General features: G+C 41.3%; 2 protein-coding genes across 4 annotated transcripts in view; both read left to right on the forward strand.

Annotated features, from left to right (window-relative positions):
* ano6 (anoctamin 6) overlaps positions 1-3,938 on the forward strand; it is a 63,995-nt gene extending 60,057 nt beyond the window's left edge. For 2 of the 3 annotated variants that reach the window (XM_062482846.1, XM_062482848.1), the window contains 6 exons: positions 1,174-1,271; positions 1,390-1,520; positions 1,720-1,925; positions 2,024-2,229; positions 2,427-2,532; positions 2,771-3,938. In XM_062482846.1, coding sequence (XP_062338830.1) covers positions 1,174-1,271; positions 1,390-1,520; positions 1,720-1,925; positions 2,024-2,229; positions 2,427-2,532; positions 2,771-2,974 — 951 coding nt within the window. In that variant the 3' untranslated portion in view covers positions 2,975-3,938. The other variant, XM_062482847.1, reaches the window with a different exon arrangement.
* A 151-nt stretch (positions 3,939-4,089) lies between these two features.
* The window catches only part of pwp1 (PWP1 homolog, endonuclein), a 93,783-nt gene continuing 70,925 nt past the window's right edge, over positions 4,090-26,947 (forward strand). The window contains exons 1-4 of the mRNA XM_062482874.1: positions 4,090-4,290; positions 8,729-8,787; positions 10,489-10,667; positions 10,948-11,033. Of these exons, the coding sequence (XP_062338858.1) occupies positions 4,225-4,290; positions 8,729-8,787; positions 10,489-10,667; positions 10,948-11,033 (390 nt within the window). The 5' untranslated portion in view covers positions 4,090-4,224. The remainder of the gene's footprint in view (positions 4,291-8,728; positions 8,788-10,488; positions 10,668-10,947; positions 11,034-26,947) is intronic.

The raw sequence follows: 26,947 nt of genomic DNA on the forward strand, positions 1-26,947 counted from the left end.
ATCGGAGAGGTCTGGGGCGATTTTCATTTTGCCCCAAATCGCCCAGAAGGGGCGGGCTATTTGAAGCACGACTTTAGGCTGACTGAATGACTTATCTGATTCAACAATGACATACAGAAGCAGATCAGACGGTCTAGTGGTAGAATGAGCAACGTCAGTATGTTGTAGTGATGGGAAGTTCGGATCATTTTACTGACTCGGTTCTTTGAATATAAATGAACAAATCTTTTATTATTCAAGTTCATTCGTTCATTTTCGACGGTATTGCTCAACATTTGTCTGTGTCTGCCCAAAACCCTTCTACATTACAAGGCCTATTCAAACACAAAATAGACACAGTGGTCTACAACACTACAAAGCCTATTAAAAAATAAAGTAGACAGTGATTTATACGACACTAGAAGGCCTATTCAAATAGAGTTCATCACTCAGTCTGTCACAAACCATGATGCATTGTTGGAGTACGATAATGATGGACCTGGTGTGCAATAACTCATAAAGATAGCTGGCTTTGAATTAACTAATTGACACAAATTATTCACACAACTTATTAAAAGTTGCTCAGGTGGGCCCCTACTGATCGTGGGGCCCGGGGAGGTTTGCCTCTCTGCACCAGCGGTAACTCCGCTTCTGGCTGTCCCCCCATCATTTTAGATATGAGAGTTTCTATCAGAGAGATACAAAATGCCCCCTTGTGGAAACCAAATTCCCGTCAGCCGATTTGTTCCAGACCTGAGTCTGCCCGTTTACTTGTATGTTGCAATAGTTCTTTCTAAAGTGATTTCTGAACTACATTTAAAAATCTAGTTTTCTACCAAGTTGTTTTTTTCTTGGGTATTTTCCAGGTTGATAAATCATGGTATCTTACACTCATAGAATGTCGTCAAAGAATAAAATACTTGCTGGAGAGACGTGCGTTGTGCTTCACTTAATCTTTTTTAACTTCTCCCAACATTGTAACATACTTGTACTTAATACTATATCTTTTGAGCATCCTCAGTCTCATTGCATCATGCCAAAACTCTTGCTTCTGTCCATTTACATCCAACCACCAGAGAATGCTGCCACTCCATGTACAAATAACACTGCACAGACGTGGCTCAAAATGGTATCTACAACATCCTGACCACCACAGTGTGAGGTTGGTAATAATGTTTATCCTCATTCTTGCAGTGTGACCCAGGCGGATGCTTGATTGAGTTAACAACCCAGTTGACCGTCATCATGGGTGGCAAAGCTATCTGGAATAACATACAGGAGGTACTAATGCCGTAAGTTATAGTTTAAACTTCCAATCTGGTCCCCAAACAATTACTCTGCACAATTACTTTTGCGCAACAAAAAAACTTACATGGTGAATAAAGCCAATTCTGATTCTGATTTGAACAGGTGGGTCAAGAATTTGATTTTCCGTTACTGCACTCGTGTGGGCTCAGAAAAAATTATTCCTCGCTGGGAACAGGATTACCAGCTTCAGCCCCTTGGAAAGCTGGGACTCTTTTATGAATACTTGGAAATGGGTAAGATAGAAGGAACCTTCTGTGTACGTTTACATGTTTGTGTATAAAGCATGTCCGTTTGTTTTTTAAATTACTCACAAAAATAGAATGCTGGGAAGGTAGATTTCAGATTTCCGACAATAGGTGATGCAATTAATTGAGATTGTGTGTGTGTGTGTGTGTTTGTGCCTGTGTGTATTTGAGATTTGCTCCCCTACAGTAATCCAGTTTGGCTTTGTGACACTGTTTGTGGCATCCTTCCCACTGGCCCCAGTACTGGCACTGGTCAACAACCTGTTTGAGATCCGAGTTGACGCCTGGAAGATTACCACCCAGTTCCGCCGCATAGTTCCAGAGAAGGCCCAGGACATTGGGGCCTGGCAGCCTATTCTTCAGGGAATTGCAATTTTGGCTGTGGCAACAAACGTGAGTTTTTTGTGATTGTGAAGTTCTGGCAACTTGCTTCATTGTGAGCAAATGGTGTTTCTAAGGCAAAATAATCAAGACTAAACTTTCTTTTCCAGGCAATGATTATTGCCTTTACATCTGACATGATTCCTCGGTTGGTGTACTATTGGTCTTTCTCTGTGTACCCATATGGTGACCAATCCAATCATACTATGGAGGGCTACATCAACAACACGCTTTCCGTGTTTGACATCAGGGACTTCTCCATTGAGAGTAGACCACGTAACACACCATACTGGCTTAACAACATCACTACTTGCAGGTACACTGAACCCATAACATCTAAATATGAACAAACTATGGTATTATTTGATGACGAATGTTTTTCTTCTGATCATTAGATAATATCCTAAAACAAGCAGGAACATAACAATTTAAGTTACAATTGAAAAGTGTTTTCCATTTGTTTACTGTTTCATTTAATTCATGTTTACGGTTTCATTTTACTTATTACTTTAGGTACAGAGATTTCAGATATCCACCTGGACATCACAGAGAATATCAATACAGCATTTATTACTGGCATGTTGTAGCTGCGAAAATGGCTTTTATAATCGTTGTAGAGGTGAGTAAGACAATCTTTCTGGTGCAGAGTAATTCTAGTGTAAGAGTAAATCCAAACTTGCTACAACTGGGACAAGAATAATCTTGTTTTACCATATTTCATAACAAGAGTAATAATATTTATAGATCTTGCTTTGTACAAAAGCTCTTAAGATCCAAACATTTGAAACATTTCTACTGTGCATCTAAGGTCATCCACCAGCCTGTTGAAACTATTTTCACATTTTCTATTCTACCAGCACATTGTGTACCTCACCAAGTTCATACTGGCCTATGTAATCCCGGATGTGCCTTACGCTGTAAAAGAACAGATCAAACGAGAGAAGTACTTGACCCAGGTCATCCTGCATGAGGCTAACCTCAAATTGGTAACCAAGCGCTTGAGGCCAGTTACTGACAAGGTCCTTGAATACACTGTGGACACAGAGGTGTATTTTCACTGATGACTTGCCTTTCTCATTCAAGATGCAATGATATAGTGCTCACTTGATGCCAACAACTCTGATGTTAGAAACTTAAAATGTAATTGATTGTTTCAGTTACACTGTTAAATCTCTTGTATGTAATTCTACATAGTCTGTATAGTGGTAAGTGTTTATGTAAAGTTTGTCACTACCCCAAGGCAAATAACAAAGTGATAAGAATTTGAATATAGTACTTATACAATATTTCTTGAATGTGGCCTAAAACCTGGAGCATTGAGCTGGTGGCAGGAATGAAACTGTTGAATGATGGTAAAGTCATTTTTTTCTTCTCCTAAACATTTACATAATCTTTATATGAACAGCATATACATTTTAATCTGTGTCTTGTAACTTTAATTTGTGCTTTATATTATAGGAAAAACAAAAGTTTTACAAAAGTGTAAGAACATCTGAATAAATCTTCATCCAGCTTTCCAGAAGAATTGGAGATAATGTTCATGTTTTTAGAAAATCACAGTTGGGGACTCAAGTTTGAGACTCAAGGAAGATGACATGAACAATGATGTTTTAAATGAGGATTCATTTTGATTGTTTTTGTTTTGTTTTCAGTCAAACAATGACACCATGGCTTTTGTATTAAAATTGTCCTTGTGTTTATTTGTTATTAATGTTGCTGTATCAATCCATCTGTCTAGCTATTTGTATATCTGTCTATCTGGTTAAACGAGTCATTTAGTTTATTTTTGCATATACCATTTGTAGTAAGTTTTCATATTAGCTAAATACCTTAATAAATAAATACAATACAATAATAGTTTGATTCAAGTATCAGACGAGCAGTCCCTAGAAAAAATGTATGAATTCCACTAGATTATGCAATACTACATTTTCTTGCAACTGGGTTTATAAAACAAACCCATCGCAGACTAAAAGTTAATGCTGGAATTGAAATAAAAAATATATAAACTTTACTAGACTTGTGGCCAAAGACTGAATGACATTTTTGGACATATAAACAGTGATGATAGCAAATAAATACTTTGGAAATTATAAAATGTTCTGGTTTCTGATCAGGCAAATGCACTGTAAATTGTTCGATGACGTTATGACGATGCGACATTTGCGTGGCTGCTACATCGAACTGGCTGTAGGTCCCAAACACGTGGATGCATGCGGATGTTTTCACATCTCCAAGAAGACCTTGTTTGTACGTGGTGTAATTGTACATTGTATCGACTTGATTTGTTTTACGTGGAAACGGATCAAGAATGAGCTCCCAGATTACATGTGTTGGGTGGGTAATGCGAGGAGTGTCCAAAAACACACCAGACAAAGTAAGTTACTACAGTATTTTGCTAGCTCAGCTATGCTAACATGTCAACAAGAAACGCCGTTTTAAACAGCTTAACTGTAGGATGTCTACAATTGTTACATTACATATTGTTATAAATTCTTACATTACATGATAATAAATGGATTTCTAGACATCTGAAATTGAATTTTGACTAGTAGGGGGGGAATTTCGTTCTGTCAATAATCGATTAATCATTACCCAGCTAGAAATTGTACGTTCCCAGAACTTCCCCGCTGGTGTAAAGGACCTCGCTTTGTACGTTCCCAGAACGTCCCGGGATGGTCCCAATGTGGAGTTCTTTAAAAGCCAGGGAGATTTGTGGGACTTTAAGGACGTTCTGGTATTGTTACGTATACAACTATATATAATGCATGCATTTTTAAATCATCATAGTTTTATAACTTTTGGCACAGTTCCTATTAGAACAAACCTCTCTCTTCCTCTTTGTGGGGTCTCCTGTCAACTTCTGATTCATCTGCCTAGCCCTCATTGTGTGCCACTGTCACCTGCCTGGCCCTCATTGTGTGCCACTGTCACTTGCCTGACAAATATCAGTATAAAGGAGACTGGCTGCTAGATTTTCTTTTCCAATTTAAGTAAACTTACCTCTCCCTCCATCATCACCACCTCTGCTGTTATCTTCATGAATATCATGTCCTTGGTGCCGTTATCTTCCAAGAAAGCCAGGTCTTTGAAACGTGGATCAAGCGCTGCGGCATAGTAGAGGAGGTCTTGGAAATATGTGTAGCGACCATCAAAGTCCTGTCTGAATCACTTCTTCATCAGAGAAAATACCAGTAGATCGCTCTCATCTGGCTGGAAATTCCTCTGCAGTTTGGCCTGGATTGGGGAGATCATTGAGATGGACGCACTGAGGAAACACTGCAGTGTCATGTATTCCTCTGTCAGGCTTGCTAATCCTTCTCCCCTCTTTATCTTCCTTGACATCAGGGTGTTCAACACAGCAGGCTGCTGCTCCCAAAAACGCTCCAACATGTCAAGGGAACTGTTCCATCTTGTGGGAACATCATGGACATCAGTTCATGTTTGCGAGGCCAGGACTAGTGTGTGCGCGATGCATCGCAAATGGGGGTTCATCTCTGCATGAACTTTAGCCAGTATCATGTTTTTTGCATTATCCGTGACCAATGCTGGGTTCCTGTCTTTGATCTTCCACTTGCAACAAATGTCCTTCAGTAAAACTGCTAGATTATTCCCTGTGTGAGCCTCGTTGAATGTGGTTTTGCAACACCCACTCGTCATCAATGTAGTGTGACTGTGACATACAAGTCAGTGGCGCAAGAGGTCCAACCATCAACTGTTATTGCAACTCTTTGGGCATTGCTCAATGACTCAGCTATCTCTTGTCTTTCTCGTACAGAACAGGGATTTGTTTCTTCCTATTTGGAATGTGGTACCTCGGCTCCAACATGTTGAGGAGGTATTGGAAGCCCTCGTTTTCTACAACACTGTAAGGCTGGATATCTTAACAAATAAAGAAGGCAATGGCTTCGATTATTGCGTTAGAACGAGCTGAGTTGTTAGCCAGCAAAAAAAGTGGCAATACTTTGCTCAGTCTTCTTGCTAGGGGTTACCGGTGGAGCTGGCCACTTTAGCCATAGCTGAATCCGAGGAGGAGGCAGACGTCACTCTTCAGGTGAGTACCTAAATTAGTAGTGCTGCCTGTGTACTTTATGGCAGCAAGACATATCTTGCAGATTGCATGGGTCTTCAGGGTTTCCCGCAGAAAAATTGTTAGTTAAGGTGATAGGGTGGGGTTTGCCGTCAGACCGGGGGGGGGGGGGGGGGGGAGATAGTTTGTGCGATAGAGTAATGCATTCTGCAGAGAAGGGAGACTGGCGTTTTGGAATGGAAGGGAGAAAACAGGACAGAGTAACACGGCAGATAGGGCTATAAAAAAACATAGTTAAGGCGGCAGGCGTGTGTTGCTTAGCCTTAACTGAAAAGTGCTGCGGGAAACCCTGGTCTTATTGAATTTCCCATCTTTCTTCGAAAATCCAAAGTGTTGCCAAGCCTTGGATTTATTGCAAGTTGTAGGGACGTGTAACTCTTCATCCGCTATGGTAACACTCTCCCAAACACCCCTCCAACTCGCGTGAAACTTGGCCGAGAGACTTCATGACAATCGGCCATTGACAGCAGTGGAGACGAGAGCCCGCGAAACAGAGACAGGGCTCAACGTTGGTAATAGTGGGTAATAGTCAGCAAAACAATTGACTTTTAACCTCAAACATGATGTGCTCCCTCCCCTGCCGACAGCCATCTCTGCACAACTCTGTCTGTCTGAAACTGTGAAACCTCTGGTCCCTCAATGCTAATATATAAAAGCTTCCATACAGTGTTTACCCTAGGTTTACAGCTTTTTTTGGGGGGGGGGGGGGGGGGGGGGCAAGCTATAGACCTGTTTTATAGGAAATGTAAAATTAAATTACTTATTTTGTGATCTGGCGCTATAAAAAAAAACAAAAAAAAAAACATGATTTATTATTTTTATTTACTTAACATTCCAAGGGGGGCGGGGGGTGCCCCCCTAATATAATGGTAGGGGAAACACTGTTCCATAGCATTTCATCAGTATGATACTGAATACCCAAGTCGACACCATTCTTCTGCTGCAGTTCAATAGCCCGGGGGAACGAGGCGAACGGCTGGCGCGTCTTAATTACGTGATATGCCTTTGTTATAAGTCGTGCAATAACACGATGGGCATCTGCATTAAAATTCCTGACCAGCATGGTCAACGACCTGGAAGATGGATTGTCAACCAGCCGCTTAGCTGTCACGCAAACCAGGTGCTGTCTGCTATTAGCATGGCTGGTCAGTGATTGTTCTCGAAAATTGTCAGTGCCTGTGTAAAAAGATCCACTTTTGCCTGCTTTAGACGGGAACAGACGACACAGTGCATCTTAGTTACATAAAAAAAAGTCGCTTACGTTTGAGCTCGTAGCTCTCCTTCACTTCAGTGTCTCGCACCAGTTATTGAGATCAGAGAATTACAATTTGACAACCACTCAACACAAACAACTCAACTCTTGATTAGCCCCACGAGCTGCAAAGTTATTTATGAATTAAGCAGATAGCAAAACATGCAGGATGTTAAGTGTTACAATGCGATTTTTTTTTTCAATCAATGATTTGCAGTGGCCCGATCGGGACACTGAGTTGCTACTGTAGTTTAACTGTCCCAACGTTTACTGGCCCCGGCCAATTGGGCCATCGTTATTGTCGAGCCCTGAGAGAGGAGGAATCTATCTAAATATACAATTATTGGTCACATTTATAAATACTAAAGGTGTTCGTCTACACATAATAAATTAGATTATAGTGATGCAAAGATGTTAGAAACGATGCATCGCGATTTCATCCCACATTGTATCCGGTGCACACTTTTTATCTGGGCAATGGCATCGTGAGCTTTTATGCCGAAGCACCGATGCAAACCGGTGAATCTTACCATCCCTAGAATACATTTTTCAAGGAGAAAAAACTGAATGTATTTAGTGTTATGAGACGATGTCGGTCATTAGACAGTACGATCTCCGTCGGCATTTTGACACCAATCACGGAGATAAATATGCCAAATTTAGCCTCAGAGGAAAAACAGAATTCAAGAATTAAAAGGCAAACTGCAATCGCAGCAAAAACAATGTTTTTAAATTGTAAACATCGATACATCGTAGTTACAACTGGCCCTTTGAGGGCAACCATAATGCTGATGTGGCCCTCGGTGAAAATGAGTTTGACACCCCTGCCCTAGTACATTCATGCAAATGATTATGTAGCCTTTGTTTGTCTGCTGTATCCCATGTTATCAATTGCTTATGTTATGTTAATCAATATCATATTGGTTCTCTCTTAAATCTCTCTTAAATTGTCTTACCACCACTACACATTTTGTAGATTCTGCCTAGAGGTGTTTGCTATGTTTTCTTTAACATTTGTATTTTTTTTTGTGCAAGACAATGTTGTAAAATAGTCTTGGATGTTCTGTATCGCTTTTGCATAAATACCACACAACAACTGACCAAAGAGACTAAATTTGTACGAACATTGTTCCTGTTGTATAAAAGTGAATTTGCTTCTAACAGTAGGCTATAGGGTACCCAAAAATGTATTTGTGAATTGCCAATTGAAAGGTTGTCAGCAAGTGATGATGCCTAAAGCAATGAAAATCTAATCCTTTTGTCTTTCTAGGCGTTGTGACTTTGTGTAGTCCATGGCTCTGGTGTAATCTACATGGCAACAATTGTAGTTATATTTTGACATACCAAAATGTCATTTTTACTAGTGAAAACTGCATTGCTACTAGGCTTGCCATACATTCTGTAATGATGTCCTTGTTATTCATATCTGTCACTGTGTCAAGCCACTGTTATAATGACACACTATTGTAACAGGTGGAGTTGAGCAAAGAGGAATTGCAACGCATCATAGCTGAAGCAAAAGAACAGCTTGGGTATGTAGCTAGTTTCTTGTATATAAAGTCTCTCTTGTATATAAACAGTATATACACTCATTAGCCATAACATTATGACCACTGACATGGCATGAAAGTTAATATTTGGTCCTATAGTTGTGATAGAAACAGGAACAATGGGCAAGCGTAAGGATTTGAGTGATTTTGACAAGGGCCCAATTGTGACGTCTAGACGACTGGGTCAGAGCATCTCCAAAACTGCAGTTTTGTGGGGGGTGTTCCCAGTCAGCAGTGGTCAGTACCTATCAAAAGTGGTCCAAGGAAGGAAAAGCGGTGAACTGGCGATAGGGTCATGGGCGGCAAAGGCTCATTGATGCACATGAGGAGCGAAGGCTGGCCCGTGTAGTTCGATCCAACAGACGAGCTACTGTAGCTCACATGGCTAACAAAGTTCATGCTGGTTCTGATACAAAGGTGTCAGAACACAGTGCATCAGAGCTCCAGCGTTGCTCTGTGAAGAGGAAAACCTTCCACAAGGACAACCATCTCTGCAGCACTCAACCAATCAGACTGGGACGAAGGTTCATCTTCCAACAAGACAACAACCCTAAGCACACAGCCAAGATAACAAAGGAGTGGCTTCGGGACAACTCAGTGAATGTCCTTGAGTGGCCCAGCAAGAGCCCACACGTGAACCCGGTTAAACATCTCTGGAGAGATCTGAAAATGGCTGTGCACCGACCCTCCCCATCCAACCTGATGGAGCTTGAAAGGTCCTGCAAAGAAGAATGGGAGAAACTGCCCAAAAATAGGTGTGCCAAGTTATATTTTCGTTTAGAATTTTTGAAAATCTATTTTTTTTTAAAAGTGGGGTATTGTGTGTAGAAGTTTCAGGAAAAAAGGTCATTTAATCCAATTTGGAATAAGGCTGTAACATAAAATGTGGAAAAAGAAGAGCTGTGAATAATTTCCGGATGCATTGTATGGGGCTGCATACCCACTGCTGAAAGCGCCTACAATGGACATGTGAGCATCAGAACTGGGCCACAGAGCAATTGAAGAAGGTGGCCTCGTCTGACAAATAACGTTTTATTTTACAACATGTGGTGGCTGGGTGCGTGTGCGTCACTTACCTGGCGAACACATGGTACGAGGATGGACTATGGGAAGAAGGCATACCAGCGGAGGCAGTGTGATGCCGTGGGCAATGCTCTGCTGGGAAATCTTGGGTCCTGCAATACATGTGGATGTTTCATTGACATGTACCACCTACCTAAGCATTGTTGCAGACGTACACCCTTTCACGGAAACGTTATTCCCGAATGACAGTGGCATCTCTCAGCAGGATAATGCGCCCTGCCACTAAGCATAAAGAGTTCAATGTATTGACTTGGCCTCCAAATTACCCAAATCTCAATCCAATCAAGCATCTGTAGGATCGGCTGGACAAACAAGTGTGATCTATGTAGGCCCAACCTCAAAACTTAGAGGACTTAAAGGATCTGCTTCTAAAATCCTGGTGCCAGTACCACAGCACACCGAGGTCTAGTGGAGTCTATGCCTTGACGGGTCAGGGCTGTTTTGGCGGAGAAAGGGGGACCTACACAGTATTAGGCAGGTGGTCATGATGTTATGGCTGATATGTGCATCTTCTCATGGAGTTCTTTATGACTGAGTAAAACATCACTGTTAATAGTATTTACTCTTATAACCTTAAATATGTACATTCTCTATTCTTAGTGAACGTAGGGATGAAGAAGAGGAGGAAGATGATGAGGGTATGGCCAGTGGGCAGGAGACGAGTGACGAGGCAGAGGCTGCCCGAAAACAGGAACCAGAACAGGATGAAAATGAAGCAGGAAGGGAAGAAGATGAGTTAGCGGAGTATGGCTTGGATAAATATGACGAGGACGACACAGGTAAGAGTGGTTATAATATTATGGTTTGATTCTAGCCGGTATATTAATATTGAGTTTCTCTTTGCATTAGAAGAAAGTGCACTTTCTGTCCCTCTGTCTTTTTTATTTGAGTTAATATACACCAGATCCTTGTGTCACTCACACAAAACACCCTATATACTGTGTGCTATTGCTAATAGGTTGGTAATTTATCAATATGCTAAGAGAAATTGGTCACACAGAACCCTGCATTGTTTGTATCATCTTATTGTACTCTGTATTTGTTTTTAATATGGCACAGTTACTTCCAACCTGGGTGACAGTCTGGCTGGACTTACAGTGTTTAGCACAAATGAAGAGGACCCTTACATTACCATCAAAGACACGGTGAAAAAACATTTTTGTCTTGTTTATAAGAATGCATAATATATATAATATAATAATGTAAATCTTGTTCTGAAGCACTTGCGAATTAGGGGTATTTGGTAATACAAGGGGTATTTGTAAGAAATATGGTAATAGGCCTATAGATGAGAGGCTTTGGGTTATAGTAAAGTTATAGAGGCCGATTAACAGCATTGATATTGTTCTATTCAACTGACGGTGTACCCCATCAGTGGTCGCTCTTTATTCTAAAAACAGAGAATTTTATTGAATGATATGTTAAATACCTTAATGTATTTGTTTAACGTAAACTTTTGAACGTTGATAAAACAAGGTCTAGGAAGCAGTTTCCTTTACGGATATTTATCTCCCAGCTACGTCTTTGTTATGCTACTTTCTCTGCGCAAGTTTTTTAAGCACACAGTCACTCCACAGGTGAAGCTTCACAACTCCAGTAATCTTGTTGACACAATCAGTCAGATGGTTATCATGATGGTTATACTTACTGTAAAGGCCGATATATGGTTCTCCGTTTTCCAAAAAACGGACACATGGGAACGCCCTCCTCTATGGGGAACGCCCTCTCCGAGCTCTCGTAGAGCCCTCGGAGAGCCCCGGAGAGCTCGATGTGCACCTCCTGAATTTTCTAACTATCCGTCGTAATTTCGGATAGTTACGGATACCCCTTTGCTGTTATTGGTCAGTATTAAGAACCGCTTGAGTCAGGGGCGGGGGCGGGGTTGCCGTGATAAACAGGACGAACAGAATCCTTTGACCGCCATTGCTGTACATTTTTACAATTCATTTCAGCTAAACAGTACATGTAAATCAGCATTTGAATTAAAATGTGACGAGAAATGGGCAGTGTAGTTGCTGAAAATGTGCGTATTTTATTCATGAAACGGCTCATTTGTAAATTTGCTCCGACTTCTTGATAACATAGGTAAATAAACACTCGACGATGACTTACAAAAAACCATTGCGCCACCTACTCTTCTGGCGGTGAATTGTTTTCAGCACCCACAGCCTACGGAGAACCATAAACGCAGTCTATCCGTCTGTATCCGTAAGCCCGCCCATCCGTAAACAGAGTCGGAGAAGCATATTGCGGCCTTAAGTCGCTCTGGATAAGAGTGTCTGCTAAATGACTAAATGTTATCAATTTGATTTAGCTGGAAAGGGAGAACATTTTCCCTTTGGGAACCACGACGACATCTCGATCGATCTCGCCTTGGGTGAGATCTAACCTACTTTTGCCAGTAGGTATATCTCAACCGCCCTGGCTCCAGTAGCATCAACTCTTTTAGTTGCTCAAAATCGTAGGTTTCTGTGGCCTTCAACCAGCGTTCGCACGCTACCCCTAATTTCCCAGACAAATATAGGTGAGACTCAAGCTCCTTACGTCTCACTAAGTGAAACTGCTGCGGGTAGGCCTCTGGAACCCATAGGCAGTCAGAACAGCCTTTTTCAAGGCCTCATACTCCAACCCCAGGCGAGGATCCAAGGCTGCAAAGGCCACTTGTGCCTTGCCCTTCAACACACACTGCACTAGCAGAGGCCATTTAGCTTCGGGCCAATTGCATTCCCGAGCCACAACTTCAAAAGCCGCAAAAAAAAGCAGCTCCCTAGATTCCTGCTCCTCCCTTTCCGTACGAAGGCCCCAGGCAGAAACCAGACCAATTCACACAGTCCAAGACCGTCAACATAAAACCTGGATAAATTATAATCTCCACTTCCAAGTGCAGAGTAACTGCCGTCAAAAATGACTTTGTAACCTAGATCCGCTACTTAGCAACAAGCCCGACAAAACGAACTGAGCTGTAGCTAAAAATGCGGTACTAGTCTAGTCCAACCATAATAATATGGTTAGAAATAATAAATACCCTACCTGTTAGCTAATATAATTACCCAAACAGTTTGATATTCAGATCCCGGACGAGCTCCCCAATTGTTACGGCCGTCGTTGTCTAGGGAATATTAGCAGACTGTCACCGATGCAATGGCTAATAGCGGCGGGCCCCGACAGGTGAAACTGGGAAGGAGAAGCAGGAAAACTCACCCCCAGCCAGGTAGACTCCCACCCCAGTCTCCGGGACAGCTCAAGCCGCTGTTCCTTTCTGCGAACAGCTCGCTCGCGGTTGGTAGATTCGATCAGTTTATATATATATGTACATTAAGCACAGCGTTACACAAGGACAGGTGGACAGGCAGTTGGGAAACAACCGCAGATGGGAAACAGAAACCCAGGAGACAACCATTCGGCATTGATGGATTACATCCGCCCACAACAAACTCTGATGTTCCCCCATCTTTCCGCCATCCGGGAGTTCAAAAGGGCTAAACCCCTCCCCATGATTACCTGGGCCCCAATCAGGACACAGGGCGTAGTCCTACTCCCCTTTCCATCACCACCATGTGCAAGGCCGCCATGCCACTAAAGTGTTACAATTAAAAGTTACTTCCGAGAAAGGAATATGAACCATCCCTCTAACACCCTGCCACTAGGCGTGCACGTAACAATATTATGTGTATACAGTTAGAAGCACACTGGATCTTCAGATGCGCTATGGACCATGGAGCGATATCAGTGCCAACTCAAATGTAATAGTTTTCAATTTGCAATGTTCTATCTGAATATTGTATCAGGGCTCAGACTGCATATACAAAAATCTTTTGAGTGTCCGAGTTAAACTATCAGGTCACATTTATGTCACTTGAAAGCGTTGAGTCATTTAAGTGATGAATCATAAGACGGCCTGTGTCCCTTTTTTTCCTCCCCCAAATTTTCAAAAGCCATGTGGTCTCACATTAGCAGAACTGAAGTGCGCGGACAGTTAGTCCGCGCTGTCCAAGCAGAAACTGTCTCGCGTGTGGCTTCTTTGCCTCTGTTTTAATTCTATCTTGCAGCTGACTGTTGTTCAATTTGTACACAAGGACTTATTATATATTGTATAATCATGCACGAGTGGCAGTTATATCTGCACGTGTGAAATATAATTACTGTCCTTGCTATCAGTAAGGCACACTATTGTTATGTCACATATATTTGGTATTACAATATATTACAATAGCGTTGCTATGACTTTGGAGAATGTTCAGTTGCTTGGTTTAAGAAATATTTTTGTGGCAAAAAATACTGCTAGCTTGCTATTGCCAGCATATGATGTCACAAACTAGCTTGTCTTAGTAACATTGCCGACGAGTCTGGTGGTGTATGGGGGATGACAAGTGCCCTCGTACGCCTGAACAGCATACCATGTAGACAAGCTTTGCCCACAATGTCCGTGTCATCTCAGCCTCTTTATCATTGGTTCCCAATGGGGGTGAGGGCGGTGACGTAGTGCGTGTGGGAACTTTGATAGCGGTGACGTAGTGGCGACGTTACCTTTGTAAACATTGCATTAGCTTTGTCGCTACGTCTGCAAAGCTAACAATCACTGCCACGTCGCTACGTCTGCAATCATTGCCACCGCTACACAATACGTCTGCAAAGCAAACAATCACTGCCACCGCTATGTCGCTACGTCTGCAATCACTGCCACCGCTACACCATACGTCTGCCTTTATGTGGTATGTTAGCTATAAACCGGTATCAAGTTGGCAACAGTAGGCTAAGTGGCTGGCTATCTATCAATGGGGAAAATAATTTACATTTAGTCATTTAGCAGACGCTCTTATCCAGAGCGACTTACAGTAAGTACAGGGACATTCTCCCCGAGGCAAGTAGGGTGAAGTGCCTTGCCCAAGGACACAACGTCATTTTGGCACAGCCGGGAATCGAACCAACAACCTTCTGATTAATAGCCCGACTCGCTAACCGCTCAGCCATCTGACCCCCCATAATGAAAGTACATAAGTGTGGCTATTTCAGATAGCTAGCGTTGGGCTGTAGGCTATTGGCAGAGACCTGAACAGCCAAACTTGTTTTGTCACTGACGAATTCCTGGAGGGTCTGATTAATAAAGAACCGCCTTTGAAGCTTATTCTAACAACGACGTTACCGGCAGTAGCTATCTCAGATGGAATCGCGATTCAAACAGTACCATCTGCTAACTGAAAATATGCCCCCAAAAACGTAAATAAGCTTGACATTCATAAAAAGCTCACTGGTAGCAATCATTGTCAGTAACACCGCAAAATGCGATGTAGCCCTGTGTGGAGAAGCTGCCCCAGTAAATTGTATTACTACAGTACAGTACTAGACTAGTACTGCTGTGTCCGTCTTGGTAGCGATTGCGTTGGTTGAATTCGATGTAACGTTCCGTTGTACGGTTTAGGCTGAAATTAATTATTTTCATGACAGATTGACAAAGATTAGGCTGTGGCAATTAAGTTTAGGTTAGTAGTCAGATAGTTTCACCTATAGAAAGACTTTTGATCAAGGGGAGTGCCGAACATGTTCTGTCGCCGTTTGACTTCCTAAACAGCTGTGGAGTGAAGGACTTTAATTGTTGTGTCTATTCCAATATGTAATGATGGTGTTCAATGACACAAGTCTGTGTTCTAGAAAGAGTGTTCTGGAGTCGCAGAGGTCCGATAATATCAGCTTTAATGCAGCAGTTGGAAATCAACAAGTACAGAGCTCTGGGGTTGTCTACGTTTTCCTACCCGCAACAGAGTTTGGGTTGGTTCACAAAGTCCAACTGGCTATCTGTCCCTCCCCAGCAGATATTTATACAGTGCAATTAAAACAGAAAGATGAAAAGAGGGTTGAGCTTGTTCTCTCGTGCATCAGGGAGTTGTTCTTGCCTACGCGTCCCACCTGCTCGGGTGCCGTCTCCACCCGGTTTCAAGGTTGTTTCTGAAAATGAAGAGATGGAGACACAAAGAACAGCCTGCTTCCCACACCCTGTGTGAGACACCATGTTTAAGCCTGAGCACACTTCTCAGATCATAAGACATAACTTTAATAAGCACAATGCATAACTTTACTAAGCACAATATATTCTTTTGGAGATGTTTTGTTCTACAGTAGCTAGTGTGTCTCGCGTAGGCTACAGCGTTGCGGTGAGCTACACTGGTTTGAAACCACAGGTAATGATAATTTCACCAACAAATCGTTTACTTGTAATCTAATGTCATAATAAATCCTACAACGAAAATATATTTGTGAGGAATGTTTATTTTAACAATTGAAAACAGATGCATCATAGGCCGCTGTAGTATGTGTTGCCCGGGCAACAGAGGCTAATGTCATGATGCTAATGCTTCAGTGAAATAGTAGATTACTGTTTCCGAAAGTAGATATACTTCCTTATATCAGCTTATATTGTACATTACACTTCACAATTGTGTTTCATATCACAAAGTAAAATAAGTAAATAGTTATCACCCTGGCCTCTTTGCCTGGGACGTTTCTGCAGCTGCCTTGCAGTAAAGCTATAGTTAGCCTAGCCAGAGCCTGTTTATGGAGAGCCTGGCCACTCCCTATTAAGCCCCATTGTACCGAATTGTGTTGCAGTTCCACCAGAGTTCCACTGGGAGTGTTCGCAGTCGAGTGCAGAATGAATGGGAGTCTATGGAGCTAAACAGCTAAATTTGTCTCTTTCACCTGATTGTCGTTGAGAAATCTCAGATTTGATTGTAGTTTTTGGATGTTCAACATGGATTACAGGTCGAAAGTTGAATGAACGAGTACTTATGTCCTTTCGATTTCTTACAGGGTAAGTCGTTGTTGCCCATAACACGCTAGGATTCTGCTAACGAATGCTGATTGGTTAGTGAAGGACTGACTACGACCAGAGATCCCACTTGATGGCATCCGAAGCAGAACCAGAATGTCAGAGCATTAGCAACAACATTAGCAAACCAAAACTCTTTCTAGCATGTGTATTGACAGGGAGAGCCTAACTTGTCAGCTGTGTTGTCGATGCCTCGAGAGAAGTGGAAGTAACCAGAGCTTGCCGTCAAGCAGTATCTCAGGCCGTACAATGTGTATGACGTCAATTACATTTCAAAAGGCTTTTTAGAACAGAGAGACGACTTTAACCCTTGTGCTGCCTTCGGGTCACATGACCCAAAGGTTCATAACAAACCATCGTTGTGTTTACGCAATTTTACCCAATACAATCAAATAAAAATAATTTTCTTTTAACCTTTGCAATGTGGGGGGTCTGAGACAGCCCAACGGTTAAAAGAAAATGCTTCACTTTGTTTTTGTATGCGGTAAAGTTGTCGCAATACGACGGTGGGTCACAATGACTGATGGGTCAGAATGACCCGAAGATAACACAAGGGTTAAAAAAAACTATCACCCAGCGGTGTGTATTTTTTTTGCCTCCCCTTTCGAATTCAGAATTCAAATTACTAGACAAAAAATTATATCCTGAGAAAAGTGGATTTTGAGGGGTATAGCTCCATAGACCTCCATTCATTCTGCACTCGACCGTTAGCGCCCTCATATGGAACTAGAGTGGAACTGCAACCAGTTCAGAACCCTGAAGTTTCCCGAGAGTGGCAGTTCTCTCTATATTAAACATTCTCTGGCCTAGCTATCTCCCCGAAGTTGCTGCTAAACTAATGTTCTGCTACAGGTAGTCAGGTGTGTTTTCGTGACGTTAGTGATGTATAACGTCACGTCAGTGACTGTGGCTAGCAAGTTAGCCACCGTTAGCTTCACTTTTCGCCACAAAAACGTAATTTCAACTTAAACCATGCAACGGAACGTAAATAAAAATACAAGCATCTCAATCGCTACCAAGACGAAATTTTTGGCACCAACGTTTTCTATGTAGTCCAAATATTGACAGATGCTTAGGGGTACAAACAATAATAATAAATATATATGATAGAGAACAAATGTTGTGCCCTTGCCGAAGGCAAAGCACACCCAATTAAAACAGAAAGATGAAAAGAGGGTTGAGCTTGTTCTCTCGTGCATCAGGGAGTTGTTCTTGCCGACGCATCCCACCTGCTCGGGTGCCGTCTCAGCCCGGTTTCAAGGTGCTTCTGAAATTGAGAGATTAAGACACAAAGTACAGCCTGCTTCCCACACCCTGTGTGAGACACACTGTTTAAGCCTGAGCACACTTCTAAGTTCATAAGACATAACTTTAATAAGCACAATACATAACTTTAATAAGCACAATACATAACTTTAAGACATGCATCCTTTATAAAGTCGTACGAACATTGTTCCTGTTGCTATATTCACTAGAGCACAGTGCCCGTGATGCATTCGGTGATTAAGATGCCACAAATATTAATAACTGGAATTATAGATAGTGCCGTGCCCGTGACGCAGCTGGTGATGACAATTCAAGAATTGTGCTGTAATGTATTATACATTCTTTACTACCTTGATGGAACACTGGAATTTTCAGGACCATCTCCTTTTCTTTGCATAATAACTACTGACTACTAGATAGAAAATAAAAACAACTAGAGAGGGTACAATTTCTGGGGGAATTGTAGGGTGTGCTTGCTTGCATCGGTTGCAGATGGGTCCGTTTATTAACTGTAATTTTTACAACTTATATTTCTGTATATTTTATATAAAAATGCCTACTTATTATTTATGAAGATTGCATAGATTTAAAAGCATAGCCTACATTTGTTGCTGCTCATGTACAATTCAAAATACAAAAAGTGAAGTGTAGCATGTCCCTGTACTTACTGTAAGTCGCACTGGATACGGGCATCTGCTAAATGACTAAATGTAAATGTAGAATGAACCTAACCTATATGACTTAAACGTCACCTTAAGTTTTTCCCTTCTACAGTCAGCGTCGGAAATACACGAGGGCAAAGGGCAAAAATGCCCCTAAGAAATATCATTTTGCCCCTGATATCACTAGGAGAGGGGCAAAAATTGCCCCCAAAACAAACGTTTTGTAATTTTTTTAATCGATCCAGTATTTGCTTCAAAAACAACTTAAATGCGATGTTTGCTCCGGAGGCAGAAGCGCTCATTGCCACAGGCAGCAGCACTCGCTGCTCGCTTTGTGACGCATTTGACGTCAAACGCGTCACAAAGCAGGGGACTCAACAGAGGAGAGCCCAGGGGTGCATTTCCCGAAAGCGTCGTAAGCCTAAGTTGATTGTAGAATCCATCGTAGGACGAATCTTAGTTTTACTGGCCGTTCCTAAAGACATCGTAGCTAAAGTGTCTCTTGAAAATTCGTAACTCTTGAAAGTGCATAGATTAGCCTACTCCTTACGAGCATGTTTGGGAAACGCACGTAAGAAATATCGATGGTTTCGTTTTTTGCTCGATCGTTGCTACGATCCATCGTTATCGGGAAACGCAGCCCAGGCTGATAAGCCGAGTGCACCAGCTGGGCGTAAAAAAGTTGGTCTTAACTCCTACGTCGGTCTTAGCTACGTCCGACTTTGTGATTTGAATTTACACCAAGTGCACCAAGCTTGACAGACCACGGTCGTAGCTACGCCTGGTTTTAAGATGCACGTCCTTGTTGAAAATGCGAAAGCGTCGATCGTTGCCAAGCAACCCATTTAAGAGCCTATCCAAAGCGCACTCTATAGCTGGCCTATCTCCCTTCAAAACAAGCCATGGATTAAAAAAACAAAACAAATGAAAATAAATTTCTGATAGAGAAATTAGAAAATTTCTAGAGTTGTTTACTCAGAATAGAAGCGTGCTCACGGGGAAATTTAATAATAGGCTATCAACACAAACAAACAGAAACAATCAGCTTGGAAATCGATCACCAATCAAATTAACAGTGGATTTGTGCGATGACGGACGAATCTTTCTCGCCTTAATGCCCTTTCCATATGTTGCCTATAAACAAGACGCGCTGCATGTGCGATGAAACTGTTGTACATTATAATTACCATGTAGCCTATATTAGTCCGATTTTCCAACTTACTTCATTACTTATTACTTCTAAATATAATAAGTTATAATTATAAAAAAATAAAATAATTATAACTTAATAGTTGTAAAAAAACAAAACAAATATGATTGTCTGATTTTTTTCTTTGTAAAAAGAATCTAAGAATCTAATCTAAAACACTTTGAATCTGTAGACTACTGCTTAAGTCTTATTTTTGCCATTTGGTGACAATTGCTCATATGCTGTTAACCTAAATAAGCATATTTATTATCTTGAACAAAGGTTAAATGTTATTTCACAATTTTCAAAAAGTGCCCCCAATTTTTTTTAATGCCCCTGGATTTCAGTCAGTGGGGGCAAGAATTGCCCCCCCAAAAATATGTAAATTTCCTACCCTGTCTACAGTAGTGATATTTTCAAGCATTTAGCCCACTCATATTGCATTCATTCATTAAGAACCACCTTTGAAACAAGCTAAACCCCCTTGAAACAAGCTATTCTAAGTAACAACGTTGTCACCAGCAGTATTAGATAGAATAACGATTGAAACAGTACCATCTACTAACTGAAAATATGCCCCCAAAAAACTTAAATAAGGTTGACATTTATTTAGCGGGAAATGGCTCATTCTAAAGAAGTTTGCTGGAAGCGATCATTGTCAGTAACAATGCTAAATACGACCATTTGATCTTAGACTAGAGCCCTGCACGGTGGAGAAGCTGACCTCGGTAAATTGTGCTAAGCTAGCCTAGCTGCTGTTGCTAGCCAAACTTAAGGGGATTGTTTGAATGTGCCGGAAATGAAAAACGTTTCTTTTGACATCAAGTTTAGGCTGTGGCATTAAAGACATTGACACAACACACAAGCTTGAGTTTAAATACATTATTTAATGTGAAATGACTTTCTGTACATGCAAGTCTTGAATTACTTAAATGTATGATGCTGCCAGTACTGTGCGCAACTGTCTTACACATCTATGCACGTCGTAGTTATGCGTCGTTGCTAACGTGTGCTGACGTTGTGACGTTGGGCTTGCACTGATTCCCTTTGGTGACAAAAGGCACTTTTTGCCACAAAAACGTAATTTCAACTTAAACCGTGCAACGGAACTTGAATAAAAATACAAGCAACGCAATCACAAACAACACAAATCTTTTGACACTGGCGTTGTCTATGTAGCTATATTAAGGGATAGCTAATATTAAGGGATCCTTAGGGGTGGGAAAAGAATAAAAATAATAATATATATGTGAGAGAACAATGGTTGTGCTCGCCGAAGGCGTGAGCACACCCAATGATATATATATATGTGAGAGAACAATGGTTGTGCTCGCCGAAGGCGTGAGCACACCCAATAATATATATGTGAGAGAACAATGGTTGTGCTCGCCGAAGGCGTGAGCACACCCAATAATATATATGTGAGAGAACAATGGTTGTGCTCGCCGAAGGCGTGAGCACACCCAAATATGTCAGTCAGCAGCCTATTTAGCAGGGGCGAGGGAAAAAATATATTATTCGATGCATTGCAATTCTATGTTATAGATTGATGCAGAAAACTCAGACATTTAAGGTCTCGTTATTATAATTGTAACAATTTCATAAGACCCCAGCTGTACATTCCTAATGGCTGAACCGGTTGGATTGTGAAAGTAAGGTACGTAAAATGCGCATCGTGCTGAAGTTCTTGCTGACAAGTTTTCCCCGTCATAAGTATAAACACACAGGGACATAATAAACATTCAATGGTCATTCAATGAGCCATGTGTAATTTGTTTGGAAATTCTAGGCTTACTAATGTGGTGGCTCTGGAGAGTGGTGCCCGAGTTCAGATGCAAAGTTATTTTATTGATCAAAACAAAGGATACATTCGCTAGATTTCTCTGAGCATCGGAGAGAACCTAACTAAAACAAGAATTTCAGCAAGCCTTTATACATTGATAGGAACTCCCATAATTCGTACATTGAACCCTCGCCTGTGTGGATTACTTCTGCTATCTCTCTAAACAGGCTATGTCAGTTTGCCCTGAACCCTAGAAACCCTCCTCTTATCAGTCCTCTCGTACAAGGTTTCGTTTCGTCAGTTAATATCTCGCTATCTAATGCGAGCACTGTCCTAAAATGTCAGCATGACCTGCTTTATGCTAAATGTCTCTTACTCAAATATGTAATGTCCTTACTGCGACATCTGATTGACGATTATTTCACTTACATAATCGTGCAATCAATAGTTTTCCTGATTTTATGCTTAGTAGCTGTTTTTTAAGATAAACTAGTTCAATTTGTAGTTTTCCTTTGTTCCTTGCCGGGTAGGCCTAGAATGGGGTGCTTCATACAGTTTCCGGCCCACGACATTAACACTAGAAGCGCCAAGAGAGCTCATTTTGACCCAGTGAAGATAAAAAAAAATTGTATCTTCGCACTCGATCAAATTCCAAGACCCTGCTTTCTTGACTTTTCCTAGATATGTGTGTTTTATCACACAGTATTAAATTTTCAAAATCCCACCGGGAAAAGCTACTTTAAGGCTATTTCACTCCTGCTTACTGTTGAATAGCTGCCAGGTGTGTGTTCAGACCATTTTTTTTCTTGCATTCCAAGGCCGCGATTCTCTTTTCTATCAGCAGATGTCGCAAGGGCTCCCATATGTGAGTCTTATGTTATTCAGACAAAGTTTAACATATCGTGCCTAAATATACCTAATGTATAGTTTATGTATAGTTTATACATATATATATATATATACGTGTGCAAAATGATAACAAGAATTTAGTTATACGAAGTGCATTTGTTTCACGTACATGTGTGTGTAGACAATGGTATAAGCGCAATTCTTATGTCCCATTATTTTATGTTTCAAATATGTTTCTTGTATACTAGTGTAATAATTGGACCAATACGCTGTTCCTATTGGTCCAGAAGACGTTCTCAAAAGTTAATAATACCGTTTATATACCTCCCGAATGTTCGCAGAGGTAAATAAACGGTTTTATGGACCTAGCAACAAGCGGTTGCCTTGGAGATGTAGCCATTGACCTTAACAACGTGGAATCTGCTCGGCAACAAAGTAGCCTAAATTGCCCCCCAAAAAAAAAGCTTTTTGCACAGGTCCGCAAACGCCCCGCAATCGCTTCCCGTTTTAAAGAAGTATCTGAACCAGACAGAAGACGAATTGATGTTGTTGATATGTTGCCTTGGAGGTGTAGTGACGTCACCAGTGCAAGTGCAGCTGATTGCTCTGACAACATGGCGTCTGCTCCAGATTCGACCTGTTTGATTTGTGATCTTCCCACGTATTGTTGTAGTATATAAGAAACCAAATGTTTACTCCTCGACAGGTCAGCAAACGCTTTGTCGCCTCGATTTGTTAAAACGATTTGTTTTAACAAATCTCGGTTTACAAAGGCGTTTGCAGACCTAGGAGTAAACATTTGCTGTTTATTGAGAAACGTGTCTTATAACATCGAAATTGACAATTGACTTATGTTTCCTTTTCATTACACAAACAAAAACAACAAGCAACAGATTAAAAAAGTCAACAAACATCATACACCATACAAAGCAGAGAAAAAAAAGAAAAAACAAACACCCTCCCATCACGACCCCCCTCCCTTCCCTTGCCATAACCCACCTGTCCCTCCCTAGGAGTGCATTTTACCCGGGTCTCAATTGGATTCTCTTTCGAGATGACACCAAAAGTTGCCAAATTTTCTGAAAGTCCCTCAGCTTGTCTTTCAGAATGAATCTAATTTGTCAAGTCAGTCAGTGTGGCAACCAAATTGTGACAAGTGGTAACCCAGGGATGGAAATTGAATTTTTTGTCCACCCGCCACTGTGGCAGGTAGATTTCAAAATCTACCAGCCACTCAATGTTTTTACCAGCCACTTTCTTGTTTTTAACCGACAAGGTGTAACTGCATGTAAAAATGTATACTACAAGATCTACAATACTTAAGCAGTTTATTTAATCTCAAGTCTCAATGAAACACTGACACTTTCTCTTTCTCTCTTATACATACACAAACCACGAACTGATATACATTTCATTAAATGAGTGATGAATGAAACTATTTGTTTTGGCATGGTAAGGTGAACCCCATTATCGTTTCATCCCGCTCCACAGTCTGGCATCTACACAATCTTTAGCTCATAAAAAAGAACGAGTCGTGCTTAGCTACCAAAAAAAAGTTTGTCGCTAACATTCCAGTCGATTGTCGATGCGTCTATGTTTTATGCAGAACTAGTTTCTTCAGAGCGTAATAGGATTTTGGTGACACGGTTCGACACGTGATCGTTCTACACCAATAAGGTAACTGTTTTTTGTCCACATGGATGGATATGGTTGGCAAATAGAGGATGGGACCTTGCACGTCACCTGGATGACCAGAAATTCGTCCCCTGACAGTGTTTTGCATGTGATACACTGCGGCTGCAAAAGTGCCTGTGAGACAGGCAGATGTTGCTGTTTTTCGCTAGGATTGTGTTGCTCAGGCTTATGTCGTTGTAACATTCAATTCACTTGGGAGTACAACGGCACTTAGGAATGATTGGCCGGACCTGATGTTAGTTTCCTCCAGGATCACAATATCTCTTATTGAGAGACTTGTTGCTCTTGTTGGTTTGTTGTAACTGTCTTAAAATTATTGTACTCGCTCTGAAATATATTATTGTTGCTTGCTTTTTCCACAGGTACACTCTTGCACTTTTGAGGTTGTTGCTGCTCAATTGTAACTTGTCTAACTACATGCTCTTATTGTTCTTCCCTTTGGGACTTATTTGGTTTCACAATGTATGCTTCATGTTTGGCTACCCGCAATATTTGGGGCTATCTCGTTGTTATGATCAGTGACCTATATGCACTTTTGTAAAACTCTCTCTTGGAAGTCGCTTTGGATAAAAGCGTCTGCTAAATGCATAAATGTAAATGTAATTCATTCATTCTTCCACGAAAGAAAACAACACTGATCAACCATAAAAACAATCTTTATGAAAAGTAGGAAATATGATATATAAAACTTTACAAAACAGAATAAGGAATAACAGTTTAAGGACACACAGTCCTCACTGTCAGGACAGTTATCTTCCAGTTCCTCAGTTTCTTTTGTGTTGGCACAATTACAACAACGACTTAAGTCTGTGCAACAGTCCTAGCGAAAAACAGGAACATCTGCCTGTCTCACATGCACTTTTGCATCTGCAGTGTATCACATGCAAAACACTGTCAGGGGCCGAATTTCTGGTCATCCAGGTGACGTGCAAGGTCCCATCCTCTATTTGCCAACCATATCCATCCATGTGGACAAAAAGTAGCTACCTTATTGGTGTAGAACAATCACGTGTCGAACCGTGCCACCAAAATTCTATTACGCTCTGAAGAAACTAGTTCTGCATAAAACATAGAAGCATGCCAATCCACTGGAATTTTAGCAACTAACTTTTCTTTGGTAGCTTAGCACGACTCGTTCTTTTTTATGAGCTAAAGATTGTGTAGATGCCAGACTGTGGAGCGGTAATCATTTTCTAAAAGACTTTTCGTGGCTCACCTTGTGGCCTAATACAGAGCAGTACATTATCAGATTTGTCTCGTCGTAAATCAATCGCGGGACTCCCCATTGTCTGCTTTTCTCCATCGTTCTTTAAAAAAACGTTTTTTGACTTTTGGGACTTTGTCCACTGGCTCCTCCTGAGATGTTTTCTCAGCGGACCTCTTAACGCCTGCGATGTAACGCCACATTTTTTGGAAGGTGCGCCGCCTCTAAAGTGTCGTGGTGAAACAGTATGCTATTTTTATTTACCCGCCACGGTGGCCGGTAGGTGAAGCGAGTTTACCCGCGACAACACAAAATCACCCGCATTTGGCTGGTGGCGGGTGCTAATTTCCATCCCTGGTAACCTAATCATCACCCCTGGTTGCCCCCTCTGGCAACCACATTATTGTATCCCACTTTTTTCTTGTACTTTATTTTCATTTCAATAAATAAATCATCATTGATGGCATTCGAGCATATGCTTTGCGGATGTTTAAATTTGCGTTCTGATTTGTTTACTACGTCCCCACTGTCAAACAGGCTAATTGTTATATTTCCCACATATGCAGGGTTTTGATACAGAAATGCATTTTTCATTCGCAATGGCAAGATTAGCCTAGCATATAACAAAACATGTTAAATTATTTCGACTTGGCATTAGAACTAATCAGACTTCATCTGTAAGCAACCCCACTTTAACTCACGTTAGCAAACACTGGCTAATCTGAGAACAGTCTGTTAACATGAATATTAGCAAGTCTCCAAGTTTGGTAGCAAATCTGTGCATGATTCCATTGTAAACCAGAGTTATTGCATTAGTTATGTTTTCCAGATTCTTGTCATTTATTGTACATGCTACCTTATATTTTCCAGTTTTCAGATCAGCAACCTCGGTTTTGCATATTCTAAACTAGCCTTAAACCCAAATTTGGCTGCTACATTCCCAATGTTAGCAAATGCTAGCTAGTCTGTTAACATGAATATTTGCAAGCCTCCAAGCACAGACGTCACACTTTAAATCCTACCGGTTGCCTTTCACCATCCACTTATTTAACTGCTGTCGCATCCCATGACATGCCATCTCCTTTTCCCTCTTTTTTTTTTCTAATTTTAGCCCCCGACAGCTTTTTTGCTTTATCCATCGACGACAACTCAATACTTGTACCTGCTCGCTCAGCGCTCACGGCGCCCCCGCTCCCTCTAGATGTCAAAATTATATGATAGAATCTTATGAGATAGGGCGCCTACCCTAGCGGTTCTAAAATGTTTTATAACATTGAGGAAATGCAGAAACGCACAACAGCAGCTATATATAGAAAATACCCCAAAAATATTTTTTTATATATCATTTTTTACCATCGCTTTGGCGCCCCCATGGTGCGGCGCCCCTATGCGCCGCATATAGCGCATACCCACTTTTTGCACCCCTGTGCGTGAGTTCTAAATATTTCCAATGGTCTCAACAGCGTGAGTTATTTTTCCGAAACGGAAGCTAGCTAACTTTAGTTGGCTTCCGTTACCTAGCAACCTAGCATAATACTCGTAGCAATGCTACTACCTGCTAGTGTTACTTGTTAGCCTCCTCATTGTA

The sequence above is a fragment of the Osmerus eperlanus genome, chromosome 17 (assembly GCF_963692335.1).
Source record: "Osmerus eperlanus chromosome 17, fOsmEpe2.1, whole genome shotgun sequence".
Lineage (NCBI taxonomy): Eukaryota > Metazoa > Chordata > Actinopteri > Osmeriformes > Osmeridae > Osmerus > Osmerus eperlanus.